We start from the raw sequence: 14,182 nt of genomic DNA, 5'->3' as shown, positions 1-14,182 counted from the left end.
TATTATTATAATGACCTATGTATTTCGATTGGCCAATTGTGTGTATCGACGATAGGTATTTTTAAAAATGAAAATATTACTTCTACCTAATAGAATTTATGTTATTATTAATGAACCTAATAATATGATTTGATACTGTGATTTCCTAATAATTAACAATCGCATCAAACATATTTACATATTATTACAGTCTACACTTAAAGTTTTACAATTTTAGCATTTTGCACTTAGCACATAATATAACATCCAACAAATATCTAAGTTTATAGATAAATGTATTAGAACTTTAAGAGTACTTTTGAAACTTTTGGTATCACATACCCTTATGAAAGACATTTAGAATTCGCGGACCCCTACCATTTCTAATACCTTTTTTTTTTTTAAAATATCTCATGCTATCATAATCAATAGATTGATATCTAGTAATTTTATATTACGAATTACATACAAAATAATTATTTTTATTATGCATGTAATGCGTGTAGTGGAAAGTCGTGCACGCGGTGAGTCCTGAGTGTCCGGTCGACGTGTTTAACCTCTGGCTGAGGGAGGCCGTCTTCCCCGGCCCCGGTCTTCCGCTTCTCTCCAAACCAGGAAAGCCGGATGGGATGCCGTCTTCGTACCGTCCCGGCTGTGTCTCCTGGACGACGTCGGCAAAATCGGGCTGTCCAAGTGGCAGTTTGGCTTCCGGAATGGACGGTGCACGGACGACGCGTTGCAGCTGCTTCGTGACCGGCTCCTTTACACTGTGATCGTGAGTGTGGACATTCGTAACGCGTTCAACACCGTCGGGTGGGGAGTGGTGCGCGTGTCGTTGGTGCGGGTGGATTTCTCTCTATACATCCGACAGGTCCTCGACTCGTACCTCAACGAGTGGGCTCTGCACGTGTACGACGACAGCGGGGGCGATCCGGTGACGGAAGGAGTCACGAGGGAAATCCCTCAGGGCTCCGTACTGGGTCAACTCCTGTGGAACGTCGCGTTTGACACCGTGTTCTGCTTGCCACAGCCCGCTGGTGTCACCATCATCGGGTACGCGGATGACACGCTCGTCGTGTCAGAGGGGAAAATTTGGTGGCGCTGAAGAACCATGCGAGAGACAGCGCCGGTAGACGACATTCAGTCCTTGAGGGCTCGGGTGCTGGCAAAGTGGACTTGGAACACGCGGGATTCAATGCCACCTACGGACAGGTTAGGTTAGGATCCGTGTCCTGATCCCCCTACTCTACCGATGGGTGTCCAGAACGCACGGGGAGATGTCCTTTCACCTTTCGCAGCTGATGACGAGGCATGGTTGCTTCAACCGGTATCCCCGGAAGATCAACCGTTCACCGTCCTTCCCATTACGGACTACCCAACGGATAAACGGAGGAAGTCGACGGCACTCGACCACATCCTCGTTTGCCGAGAAACGTTTAGGGGTGAACGGGAGCGCTCGTCGGCGTGATTGGACATAGCCATATACACTGTAAACATTGTATTGTAGTTTGTTTTAATAAACGATGGTTACTCATCATCTGAAATATTGCTTCACGGCGTTCCCGGGTAGTGAGTGTATTGCCGATTTATAGGTATAAAAAAAAAGTATTTTCGGTTTATTATGATAAACCGATATGGGAAATCATGAAACTCAAAGACTAATTTTCTTATCTTATTTCAATCTTTTGACAACCTAAAAATCTGATCTCTAAAATAAACGATTTAAATAAACATAACTTATTATTATTATACAGGCAGCTACAACACCGAGTTTATGATTATCTTACATAATTCATACCTATATAATTCTAATTTTAATTCATTTCCGAAACTTATAAGGCATATAGAATTATACTATGAACTAATAACTAATACGCATTAATACAATACGCCATATTATTGCGATTTCCTGAAATTTATTGGGCCGGTCGAATCTCGGGTTTAAACATCATTAAAATGTAACCTATTTTATTTACTAAAATTGTGGCGTAAATGCAAAAGAATAAATTGACAGTGAAATTGCATTTAAATATACATTTCATATCTTCCGGAAACTTACTGTGTAGTGTAGCATGTGTTATAGATTTTTCTTAACAAATATTATTAAAATGAATTAAAAATAAATATATACATAATGTATAATATGCTGTCTATCTCTATATAGAAGGAAATTCTACAGCAGAATACGTTGCAAACGCTTATGAACGGATAAATTCGAATTGTCTGTTTACTAAAAGAAGCCTAAAACTTTTGCAAACGCCTTGATCAAGCGTTTGGCCTTTTTAACTCTATTGACCAGAACCTTGGTCGACTTTGTTTACTTTTGTGGCCATCTACTATCACGACTTATTACGATCAACATTTATATTTTATGTCTTACACCTTACACTCCTGATAAACAATCGATAGGTTAGGTTATACGCCAAGCGCTTATGGATTTAAATCTTATAAACGTTTCAAACGTTAGCTTTTGTATTGTAAAACTTTTCCGCTATTGAATTTCTTTAAAGACTCGTCGGATAATCCCACGAGAGGCCCGAAATCGAACACTATATGACATAGTGTGACACACCAAGCGCGCCTGACTAGACCACGTTTCCCGAACGAGATTAATAGAACGGACGCCACTTTTTTGTGGGACCGGCATGTCTAGGTCTCATTTCTCACCCATATACCTACTCTTGTACATAAACATTTCTACTACTCTACGAGGACCCCAACACCCGATAGGCTATCGGACCTCTCCCATATATTATAAAGTTAAATGTACCTGTTATACTTATACATACAGAAATAAAACAACCTTTCATGTACTGCACTTATTTAAATAACAAGTATAGTACCTACTTAAAACGGTAATCAAACTTACACAATATAGTGAGCATTTAATTATAATAGGATATAGTTAACTAAAAATCATATGCTATAATATCATGTATTGACCCACGACAAAGAGAATATAATATACGTAAGTAAATGGTTTGCAACATAAAGAGGTTAGTGATACACTTTTACAACAATCTAATAATAATATTTAATAGTAGAATCTGTAAAATTGAAATGACCGTTATAGCTTATAGCTTATACACAAATAGCTTTAATCAACACCAAATAAAACCCAAAGGTAACCTCGTTCTTCTTCTATTATTTTTATTCTTCTGGGTACAAATGGCACCTATGAATGGATGCATTGATCCGCTGAGTATAGATTGATATAGAAGGTTTGGAATAAAACTATTTATCGGTATATTTGATTAAAGTTAGGAAAATACTGGAAAATTATATTTCATATCTGACAGCCAAATGACTTTCGTTTAAGTTTGATTTAATTCAAAGGTTATATGAAGGAGGTAGAAAATATTTTACCTAGAATATTATAAAGTCTAGTTTCAAACTTTATTGAATGTCTGTGCATGATTGAGAAATAATAAAGAGGTACTTGTATAGAATTTAATTTCTAAAAAACAGAGGTAATCACTATAGACAATAAAGATTTAATATGACAGTATCATGTTTTAAATTATATTTATGATTCACTATATCTGCATAGTGCATACATCAAAATAAATACTTAATATGTAATAATACCTAATACGATAACAGAATAGAGATAGCCTGCGCCTACACACTGTCTTCAAGAGAACAATTTATTACCGATAAGTAGGTACCTACTTCAAACGTTAGTAACTATACCTAATAATGTATGTATTATATACTAGATATGCATATTACAGTATTACTCTTTGACGCGATACATCGGTCACACGTTTATATGAACTTTAATTGATTTAATGACAATAGTGTTAGGGTAAGTATTATTTTTATAGATTTTTGCAACAAACTTTTGTCTAAAAAAATGTTTAATTACTTTAATTTTAATAAAAAATATATAAAAAATGTTACACGTATTATATTATGTATTATTCCAATAACTTTTTTTAGTAATAAGTATTTTTGAATACCTATTAATTTATTTTTATGTTATATTATATGAGTATTTAGGTATTTAATATCAAAAAAAATTTTCAGAATCGCTATACATAGTTTTAATACACAATGTTTTAATAAATACTATGTAAAAGGTGATTTTTCAAGCATGCTCACCTCCATTTTAAATTTTGAGTGGAACGATGAATATATTGATTTTACAATGATGTGTATTTCTTTATATAGTTACGATAAGTTGTTGAAATAGAGCTTCGATTTTCAATTTTAGTAGCTTTCTGATTGGAAAATGAATCTAGTTGCACTATTGGGGAGGTCAAATTTTGAATTTTCTAGTAGTTTTCAAAATCACTGAGAAAAACAAAAACAAAAAAAAAATTACTTAAAAAATAGACTTTAAATTTTCAATCTTTTTAGTTTTTTTTTTCATAAATGACATCAGATTTTATTCATTAGGTAAAAAAGCTTTAAAATTTAATGCAGGACTTCTATAATATATTGTTACAATAGTAGAAAAAAAATATTAAAAATAAATTTTTTTTTAATAATAAGCGTTGAAAATTAAAATTTTGACAAAATACATAAAAATCACGAAAATATGCAATTTATTTTGAGTTAGAAATTTGTAAAAAATTATCTTTTTAAATGTAAGATTTGAAAATTCAATACAAGATTATTCGTGGGCTTATCTACTTTTATCAAATAAAAAATTTTAAAATGTCTACCAGAAATTCGAAATAAATTTTTATGAGCATTAGAATTACAACATTGAATATTCATTATTCACTGAATTTTTCTGGTATCGATATTTTTATTTTGTTGTTATTAAAAAACGAATAGCTGTAGAAACTTACATTTACACCAAATGTTTATTTTATCTATTACTATACTTGATGAATTTTCAAAATATTTAAACAATTTTTAAGTTATTTATAAATATTTGAAATTTTTCATTTTTTCGTAAATATTAACTATCTACATGAAACAATATTAGATGCAGTATTTATAATACTTAGTCCATTTTTACTATTTATTTATTTATATTGATTGATCATTAGTAATTACCGAGTAAAACACGATTGCGCACGTTCGTTATCGGACTATATACACGATTCTGTGTGATTTTACCTGATTTTTAACTAAACGATTGCGTACGAAGTTTTATGCGTTGTTGCCAACTTTCATACCGGTATATATACCATATATGACCTGCAGGGTTGAGATTTTATAGCATTTACATATTTCTTATGAGATGCTTAAAAAATAGCAAAGTAAGCTAGAAATGTGTTTCATGATACAGAAAACTCAAATTAAAAATTTTATTTTGCTGTTTTGAATTTTTTGAGACTATTTATGCATTTTTACCTGTTTTTGAATCAAAATCGGTCTTATTTTATGAAATTACATTTTATTTGTCTATCGAATTATCAAGTATTTTTAGTACCATAAATGGACCTGAAAGATTTCATAGGACTTATAATGGACAATTTCACAGTGTTCATCCTATAACACATTTTGTTATTCAAATATTGAAAAACCAGATCAATTATACAATCAGTTAATAATAGGAGAGTAAAGAAAATGACAAAAAAAACTTAAACAGAATTTAAAATACACTGAAGGATTATGATGAGTATAAAATCCATAAAAATGTAATTCAATATTTAAAATTAGTAGGCTATATTTTTATTTTATATACCATGAAATTCCCGGGTTAACTTTATAGTTACCTGTAGGAAGTATATGTTAACTCTCCCGAGTTGTTTTAAATATTAAAACATTTTTTTAGGAAAAAAAAATAGATTCCCTAACTTTTTTAAAATCTGTATGTTCTTATTATCAAAAACAATAATTTAAACATTTTTACGTATATTTTGTATTTGTAACTTATATCATTATTATTATTATTAATTTTTTTTAAAAGAAACGTAAATGTATATTAGATTTTTTTGAAATTTTATTTTTTATTGTATTTTCAATTTTAACTATAATATTATAGCTCATAGCATCTAAAGACATTAATTTATATTGTTATTATCTGTATATATAAAACAGTAAGCTGATTGACTGCTATCAACGCACAGCTCAGACCATTGGACGGATTGGACTGACATTTGGCATACAAATAGCTATTATGGCGTAGGCATCAGCTAAGAAAGGATTTTTCGAAATTTTGATTTTAAAGGGTTGAAATCGGTAAAAATAATTTTTTACATGTAATTTGAATATCTATATTCATATAATAATAACTATAGCAGTCCACCGATTACGGGAAATACGGTACGACACGGCGGCCAGAGGGTTTCCATCTAAAAAATAAAAGGTTAATGGGTGGTGTAACGGTTTTACTGGCTGGAGACTTTAGGCAGACTCTACCAGTAGTACCAAAAGGGACCAGAACTGATGAAGTCAAGTCATGTCTTAAAAGATCTAATTTATGGCATCAGATTAATATATCCAAACTGTCAAAAAATATGAGGGTATACCTACTTGGGAGAGGAAAAGTTTGCTGGTAGATTTGCAGATCTTTTACTTGAAATTGGCAATGGTGATTATCCATCGTTTGATGAAATGATAACTATCCCAGAAAGTTTGTCCACAGTTGTAACTACAGGATTTAATATCAAAAATGTATCCAGATATTGCTCATAATCATGATAAGCCTATGGAATGGTTGTGTGAACGTGCTATACTCACTCCAAAAAATAACCAAGTGGCGGCTATCGATGATACACTGCTGATGTCTTTTGAAAGGGAAGTAAATGTATATACTTCAATAGATACGGTGGTCAACATAGACGATGCAACTAATTATTCGGTTGAATTTTTAAATTCATTGAAACCACCGGTATGCCATATCATAAGCTTATTCTGCGCGTGGGCACACCTATTATGTTGTTGCAAAATTTGAAACCACCTAAACTGTGCAACGGGACCAGGCTTAAAGTCAAAGCCTTACATCGCAATATAGTAGAACAGTAGAAGCCACAATTTTAACTGGATGTGTGAAAGAGGAAACTGTGTTTGTACCACGAATCCCTTCAATTCCGAATGATCTTCCGTTCGAATTTAAACGATTAAAGTTTCCCCTCAAAGTCTGTTTTGCAATGACTATAAACAAGTCTCAAGGCCAAACTCTCAAATTTGAAGGAATAATTTTGCGAGAAAATTGTTTTTCACATGGGCAGTTCTACGTAGCTTGCTCACGCATAAGCTCACCCAGTAGCTTGGCGATTTTGTCGCCTACTAATAGATCAGCGAAGAACATTGTCTACAAAGAAGTTTTGTAGACTACATTTTGAAAAACTATTAGTAAAACATATTTTATTTTGAACCTTCACTGCTAAAATGTATCGTGAACAAAGCTACGGCCGCCAAAAGCTATAACTTATAGAATAGGTTATGATGATAGTTATTATCTTAAAAACTAAATTAATATGTATAAACTAGCTGATTGTTGAAATTTAATATTTTATACATATTAATTAGTAACTTATTTAGTTATTAGTTTGATAATTATTAGTTATTTATTAGTTTATTAGTTTATTAGTTTATTTAGTTATTATTTTTTTATTATTTAGTTACTTATTAGTTACAATTTTATTATTATCATAATCAGTCAGATTACTGTTTTATACATATACAGATATTATTTCAACAATCTGAATTAATTTAAATTTCAATAGATTAAACAAAATTTAATCTTGCCAGGTTACATACATTTATATACTTAAACCCATATAGTCATATGTCATAAATCATAATTACATTTGAATTTTGAATTTGAATTTGAATTCGAATTCTTTTTTTATAGGATCTTTAATAATATTATTGATTATTATATAAAACTTTCAGAATCGAATTTAAATTTAATTGATTTTTAATTGATCTCAAATACCTATCCTAGTAGTCTCTAAGATTTCTCATACACTTTACATTCATAAGTCATCATAACTTATTTTAATAACGTGGAAAATAACTCATTACTCCGTAGAAATTATTAACAAATAGCAATAATTTAAATGAATTGAATACAACATTAATGCATAACCTAATGAATAATTTATACTAATATTTTAAAAATACAATGAAGGCCAACACTGGTGTCTGGTACACTGCAAATTCGAATTCATACTTTAAAATGAACTTTATTCATAGTGATTGAAAGAAATATCCTGGAAGTACATATTCTGAGGTTTTACATAAATTAGTTAAAATGAATTAATAGATATTTAGTTTTTAATATTTTAATAGTCGCATAAAAATAATGTTTTTTTCGAAAAAAAATTTGATATTAATTAAATTATTCTCTCATATGTAATTTCATGTTTCTAGAAACACAAATTTTTTATTACAAATTAAATACGATTTTATTACAACATAGATTCGTATTAATCACTTATTTAATTTAAATCTAAATCCAATATTTAAGATTTATAAACGATATAATTTAATTAAGTTGATGTTGATATAATGTACTTATGGATTATATTTCATCAATGACAAACGACTAATCTCTAAAGTACCTAAACATGATGTTAAGAATAATTATTACTATCGTCTATTTGTCGTATAAGTGCTTAATGATTCTTTTATCATTAAACACTCATATTTCAAAAAAGTATCCATGCTTTTAATAACAAACTGTTTATTAAGTTTCTAATCGTTAAAAATAATCTGCTTTCGAAAGTATAGAATTAAAACTGTATGTTGAAATTTAAATAGGAAAAAATTAAAAGAATAAAAAATATTTAAAAATATAATTTTTTAAGACAAATGTTGTTTTGCAATTACTCAAAACCATATATCTTCAAAATCTTAATTACTTTTTGAACAATGAGTGTACTATGTTAAACATTATACAGTATTAAGCTGGTGTATTGAAATTAAACACTTAACAGTCATTCAATTGCTTACTATTGTGGAGAATTAAAGCCCAATCAGGGCCTAGTTTTGATAAATAGGTAATTTATTTCCTATTAATCAAATTTATATTACAAATTTTAAAGTCATAGTCATTGAGTAATACCTACAAATGTATGGGTAGATGAATTGTTTTGATTGAACAAAACGTTCTGCAAATTATCTACTATTAGAATGGTTAAAAAAAATGTAGTTAAATGCGCAAGTAAAAAAATTCCTGATCATTAATTTGTGGAGACATATTTTAATCTTAACCAATAGTTATAATTTTAAAAGTGGTTCGCAGGTATATATTGTAAACATAATTATATTTACTTTCAGATGTCGAGTAATAATATGAATGAAATCAAAAATAACAAAGTTTCTTTTAACATAGTGCCCATTACAATTAATGATAAACAAACTGTACAGAACTCTTTAAGACAATATTTTTGTCGAGATGAACCTTTAAGCGCAAGCATAGGGTTATTGAAAGAAAAAGAATCATTAATACAATTTGAAAATTTTTGCAATGATTTATTGAAATACGGTAAGTTAATGGATATTAATAATTAATATTTAATGGTTAAAAAAAGTATATTTTTAATATTTTAGATTCTCAACGAAGTGATGAATGTATTGATTTTACAATGATATGTGTGTTTTTTTTTAATCTGTGTACAACATAACTAGTCGAAATAATGCTTCAATTTCAAACTTCGGGGATAGTTTCCGATGTAAAATTGAATATCCTTGGTGCATTATAGAGGTCAAACATTTTCCAGCTGTTTTCAAATAAATCGAGAAAAACAAAAAAAAAAATGACGGAAAAACGGGAATTTTTACGCAAAACCAGTTTTCGACCAAATCGATTTTTTATATGATTATAATTCAAAAACTAATCACTATAAATACTTGAAATTTTCATCAAATGTTTATGTTAGTGATATCTATATACAGTTTAATTTTCAAAAAATTTTGATTTTTTTTGAGTTACGTATAGACCACTGAAATTTTCGATTTTTTTGAGAATTTTTTTTTTTTGAAGTGTCGGTAAAAAAATGTTGGATGACCAAAAAAATTTGAAAATTTAATACAAGGTTCCTTATAAGTTGTTCTTATTGTATCTTAAAAACAATTAAAAATCGTTTGTCACGACTTTTTTTATAAGTTTAAATTTTAAATATTTATAGTTCAAATTTTTACGAAATCTGTCGAAAACGTGAAAATTTGCAAGTAATTTTGAAGTTGAAAAATCATAAAATTTTTTGTGGTTATAACTAAGGATTAAAAATACAACACTAAGTTTTCCATAAATTTCCTTCAAGTAGCTATAGAGAAAACTCGAAGCATCATTATAGGAAGTATTTTAAGTGGGTTTGAATGTTAAGATACGTGAAAATTTTACCAGTTATTCAGATTAGTATTTTCTTTACATGATTTAATTTTCAAAATATTTTGACTTTTTTTGAGATATTTATAGACAAATGAATTTTTCAATTTTTCTGAAATTTTTTTTTTTGAAGTGTCGATAAAATTTTTTTGGCCGTATCAAAATACTTGAAAATTTAATACAAAGTTCTTCATAAGTTATTCTTATAGTGATTAAAAAATTATAACTTATAAGTTTTAAGAATACATAGGCACACTTTTTTTTTATTAGCATTTGAAATTAAAAATTATTAATTTTTCAACTTTTTTAGTTTTTTTTTCTATAAATATCGATAAAAATGTATGTGTTCGGTAGAAAAGCTTGAAAATACAAGGCTTCTAACACATTGTAACAATAGCAGTTAAAAAATATTAAAAATACATAGGCACGATTTTTTTTTATAAGCATTTAAAGTTCAAATTTTGACTAAATACGTAAAAATTACGTTCAAATTATCTTAGATAGAAATTCATAAAAGTTTTTCTTTTTAAATCTAAGATTTGAAAATTAAATATAAGGCTCCTAACACATTGTGACAACAGCAGTTGAAAAATATTAAAAATATATAGCCACAATTTTTTTTTACAAGCATTCACGTTTTAATTTTGACAACATACGTAAAAATCACGAAGAGAGGAGCGATGAATGTATTGATTTTACCATGATGTGTTTTTTTTTTTTTTTTTGTGTCTGTCATCACGTTTTGGGGCAGTAAAAATGCTTCGATTTTTGACTTCAGTACCTCGTTCGATCAGAAAGTGAATCTAGTTGGTACTTTGGGGGGTCAAAAGTAAAAAATTCTTAATACTTTTCTAAATAATTGAGAAAAACAAACTAAAAATTAAGGGAAAAACGGGAAGTTTTACGCACACTCATTTTTCGAAAAAATCGATTTTGGTTATAAATAACCATAGATACATGAAATTTTCACCGAATGTTTATATAAGTATATTCTATCCACCATGCAATTTTCAAAAAATTTCGACTAAGTTGAACTATTCATAGGCATTTTAATTTTTCAACTTTTTTAGTTTTTTTCTATAAATGTCGATAAAAATTTATTTGTTTGGTAGAAAAGTTTGAAAATTTAATACAAGGCTTCTAACACATTGTAACAATAGCAGTTAAAAAATTTTAGAAATTCATAGTCACCATTTTTTATTATAAGCATTTAAATTTAAAGTTCAAATTTTGACTAAATACGTAAAAATTACGGCAATGTTCAAATTATCTTAGATAGAAATTCATAAAAGTTTTCCTTTTTAATTCTAAGATTTGAAAATTTAATACAAGGCTCCTAACATATTTTTACAATAGCAGTTGCAAAATAAAAGGAATACATAATCACAATTTTTTTTTCAAGCATTCAAAGCTTGAGTTTTGACAACATATTATGTAAAAATCACGAAAATACAGAAATTATTTTAAGCTAGAAATTCATAAAAAATTTTCTTTTTAAATCTAAGATTTGAAAATTTTTAATAATCTATAATATATCCTAGACAGATAAACCGTCTTCGCTCAGAATCGTTTTTTGTATACAATGATATAATATCATTGGATTCAAATTTAATTCCATTCATTACAGTAACCCACTTGTAACCTACTGTACAGCAGAGCGACATACACGACTTACCTGCTTTTTTTGGAATAAGAATACTTACTATTATACAATAAATATCTGTTTGAATTTGTTTCACAAAATTGATCCACATATTTGGTTTTTCTATATTCAAATATTGATTAAATATTTTAATATGTATAAGAAAATGGTTAGATCTTAGTCAAAAAAAATATTTGGAGGAAAACATCAGTATCTCATTTATGGAGAAAAATGTCATAACCTGTTTTAATATATTTTAGTGTTGAGCGATGAAACTCATTTGGTTAAAATACTTTATCAAATAATTATAATGTTGGTTCAACACGGTAATTGTGTGCCAAGCATGGAATTATGTTACTCGGTTTATTTCAGGTTACAGTATAGCCTGAATAAATTCGTGTAACCCCAAAAAAATGATAAGAAATACTTGGTAACCAAATTTATAAACACAGATTCTTTTTATTGGCAATTGAAGTAGAAATTTGGATGGACTTTGTTTTAACAAAGAATATCGATTTTTGTTGTAATTTAAAGTGACATCAAACATGTTTACTAATTTGTATAATATAATATGAATCAGTACGGCCACTATGTTATATTTTTTTTATTTATTATTATGAAACATTTACTATTGATGTTTGTTTAAAATATAAATTAACAGTAAGGACAGTCGCCTTAGTATAAAAAACCGAATAATAAGAAATGTGTGTCTATTGTAAATTGAAGTATCATCCACATTTATAATTACATTTTTTTTCTACTTAGGAGTATCGCTTATGGCAATATCTACACAGACAGGTGAAATGATGGGTGCTGCATTGAATAGCACAGTGTGCAGGAGTGACGAAAAAAAACAGTGCGGTGACGAGAACAAAAGTTCTAAGTTTAATGATATATTGGTTATCTTAGACAAAGCTGGACGAGAAATTGATATATTTGGGAAGTATCCAAATGTAGATCGTATTATGAAGATAAATATTATTACAGTCAATGAGGTATATAGGGGACTTGGGGTTTGCAAAGCCCTCGTCAACAAGTCAAAGTATGTTACACTTCATGATTTTTTTATAAACATATCAATATTTCCAGGACAATTGATGTATAATTCTAGACATCAATAATATTATTGTTGACTAATCATCCATTTTCAGCAATAGACAGAGACGAACTTACCATTTTTACACCCCCAGGCATCAGTGACGTATTTAGGATTATATCAAGAGGGGATATACGTGAACAAGAATTTAATTTCCATAAAGGGAGGAGGTAGTTCACTTACCATCGACATCACAATACTATAAATAAGAGAAATAAGAGAACAAAAAGGATCTATCCCCTTACCCCTATACCTCCCCCTAAATACGTCACTGCCAGGCATTACAACACTAACACCTCAAAAAAAAGGCAATATATGTATATATCCACTAGCATAAGGTTAGGTTATATAAGGCTATAAGGTACTTATTTTTTTTTACAAATTATTTTAATAAAGATTAAAATAAAACTAAAACTTTACAATATTTTTATGTTGTATGTATGAATACATGTACCAATTTAAACAGATAAAAAATAATAGATCTAATTAAGTAGGTATTGAAATTATGACTGATCAGTGATAAGCAATACCATAATTTTTTTTAAATATTGATTAGAACAAAAGTTATTTCATTTTGTCAGATCTTTATGGGACACCCTGTATAAGTGTAAAGTGCTAAAATAAACCTAAACAATTAGTTTCTAATTCTTTATTTAAAAAATAAAAATAAAATTTTAATAATAGTTTAATTTCTAGAGAGTTGGCATTGGAGTTAGAATATCAAATGATGTACGTGGAGTGCTCCAGTCATTTTACTGCAAAAGCTGTTGAAAGATTTGGATTTCAATGCAAATATTCATTGCCTTATTCGGATTATGTGAACAAGCAGGGCGAAGTAGTGTTCAAGACACAGCCTCCTCATACATTTTTTAAAGTCCATGTGTTACCTCTTGAAAATATTTAATGTATATTAACCTAACCTAACTAAATTGGTAATTTGTGGAACCAATAAAGCATAAATGTTACAATAATTATTATAACATCATAGAGTAAAATTTTCGACTGTTTATATAAATTATTAATGTACCTATACAAGTAGCACTTTGCTATCAGTCTATAGAAATCAATAAAAAAATATAAGTATACAGTTATTATGCAAGGAGTAAGTTGACAATTGTTTTTTTTCTTTCATAAATACTTGATTATTTCAAATTTAGACAAGCCCCTTGAAAAGAGTATTGCAATGCATATTTTGTATTGTAGAGTTGCTGTACGATGCCAAATT

The 14,182-nt window shown here is 28.9% G+C and overlaps 1 protein-coding gene across 1 annotated transcript; it reads left to right on the top strand.

Annotated features, from left to right (window-relative positions):
• The first annotated feature begins 3,672 nt into the window (after positions 1-3,672).
• On the top strand, positions 3,673-13,952 carry LOC107173797 (arylalkylamine N-acetyltransferase 1-like). The gene is made up of 4 exons (XM_089227245.1): positions 3,673-3,787; positions 9,169-9,376; positions 12,627-12,903; positions 13,654-13,952. The coding sequence occupies exons 2-4, from the start codon at positions 9,169-9,171 to the stop codon at positions 13,859-13,861; spliced, it is 693 nt and encodes a 230-aa protein (XP_089083371.1). The 5' UTR covers positions 3,673-3,787; the 3' UTR covers positions 13,862-13,952.
• Positions 13,953-14,182: the final 230 nt, after the last annotated feature.

Source organism: Diuraphis noxia, unplaced genomic scaffold, assembly GCF_037042655.1.
Source record: "Diuraphis noxia isolate RWA-SAM2 unplaced genomic scaffold, SU_Dnox_SAM2 contig0004, whole genome shotgun sequence".
NCBI classification, from domain to species: domain Eukaryota; kingdom Metazoa; phylum Arthropoda; class Insecta; order Hemiptera; family Aphididae; genus Diuraphis; species Diuraphis noxia.
The sequence above is the reverse complement of the archived record's forward strand: the minus strand, read 5'-3'. Positions and strand labels throughout refer to the sequence as shown.

Bases quoted from the DNA above. Each gene is read 5' to 3' on its own strand.
- LOC107173797 (XM_089227245.1), top strand. From the start codon at position 9,169: ATGTCGAGTAATAATATGAATGAAATCAAAAATAACAAAGTTTCTTTT. The intron at 9,377-12,626 runs GTAAGTTAATGG...TTTTCTACTTAG, and splicing joins CAATGATTTATTGAAATACG to GAGTATCGCTTATGGCAATA. The intron at 12,904-13,653 runs GTATGTTACACT...TTTAATTTCTAG, and splicing joins GCCCTCGTCAACAAGTCAAA to AGAGTTGGCATTGGAGTTAG.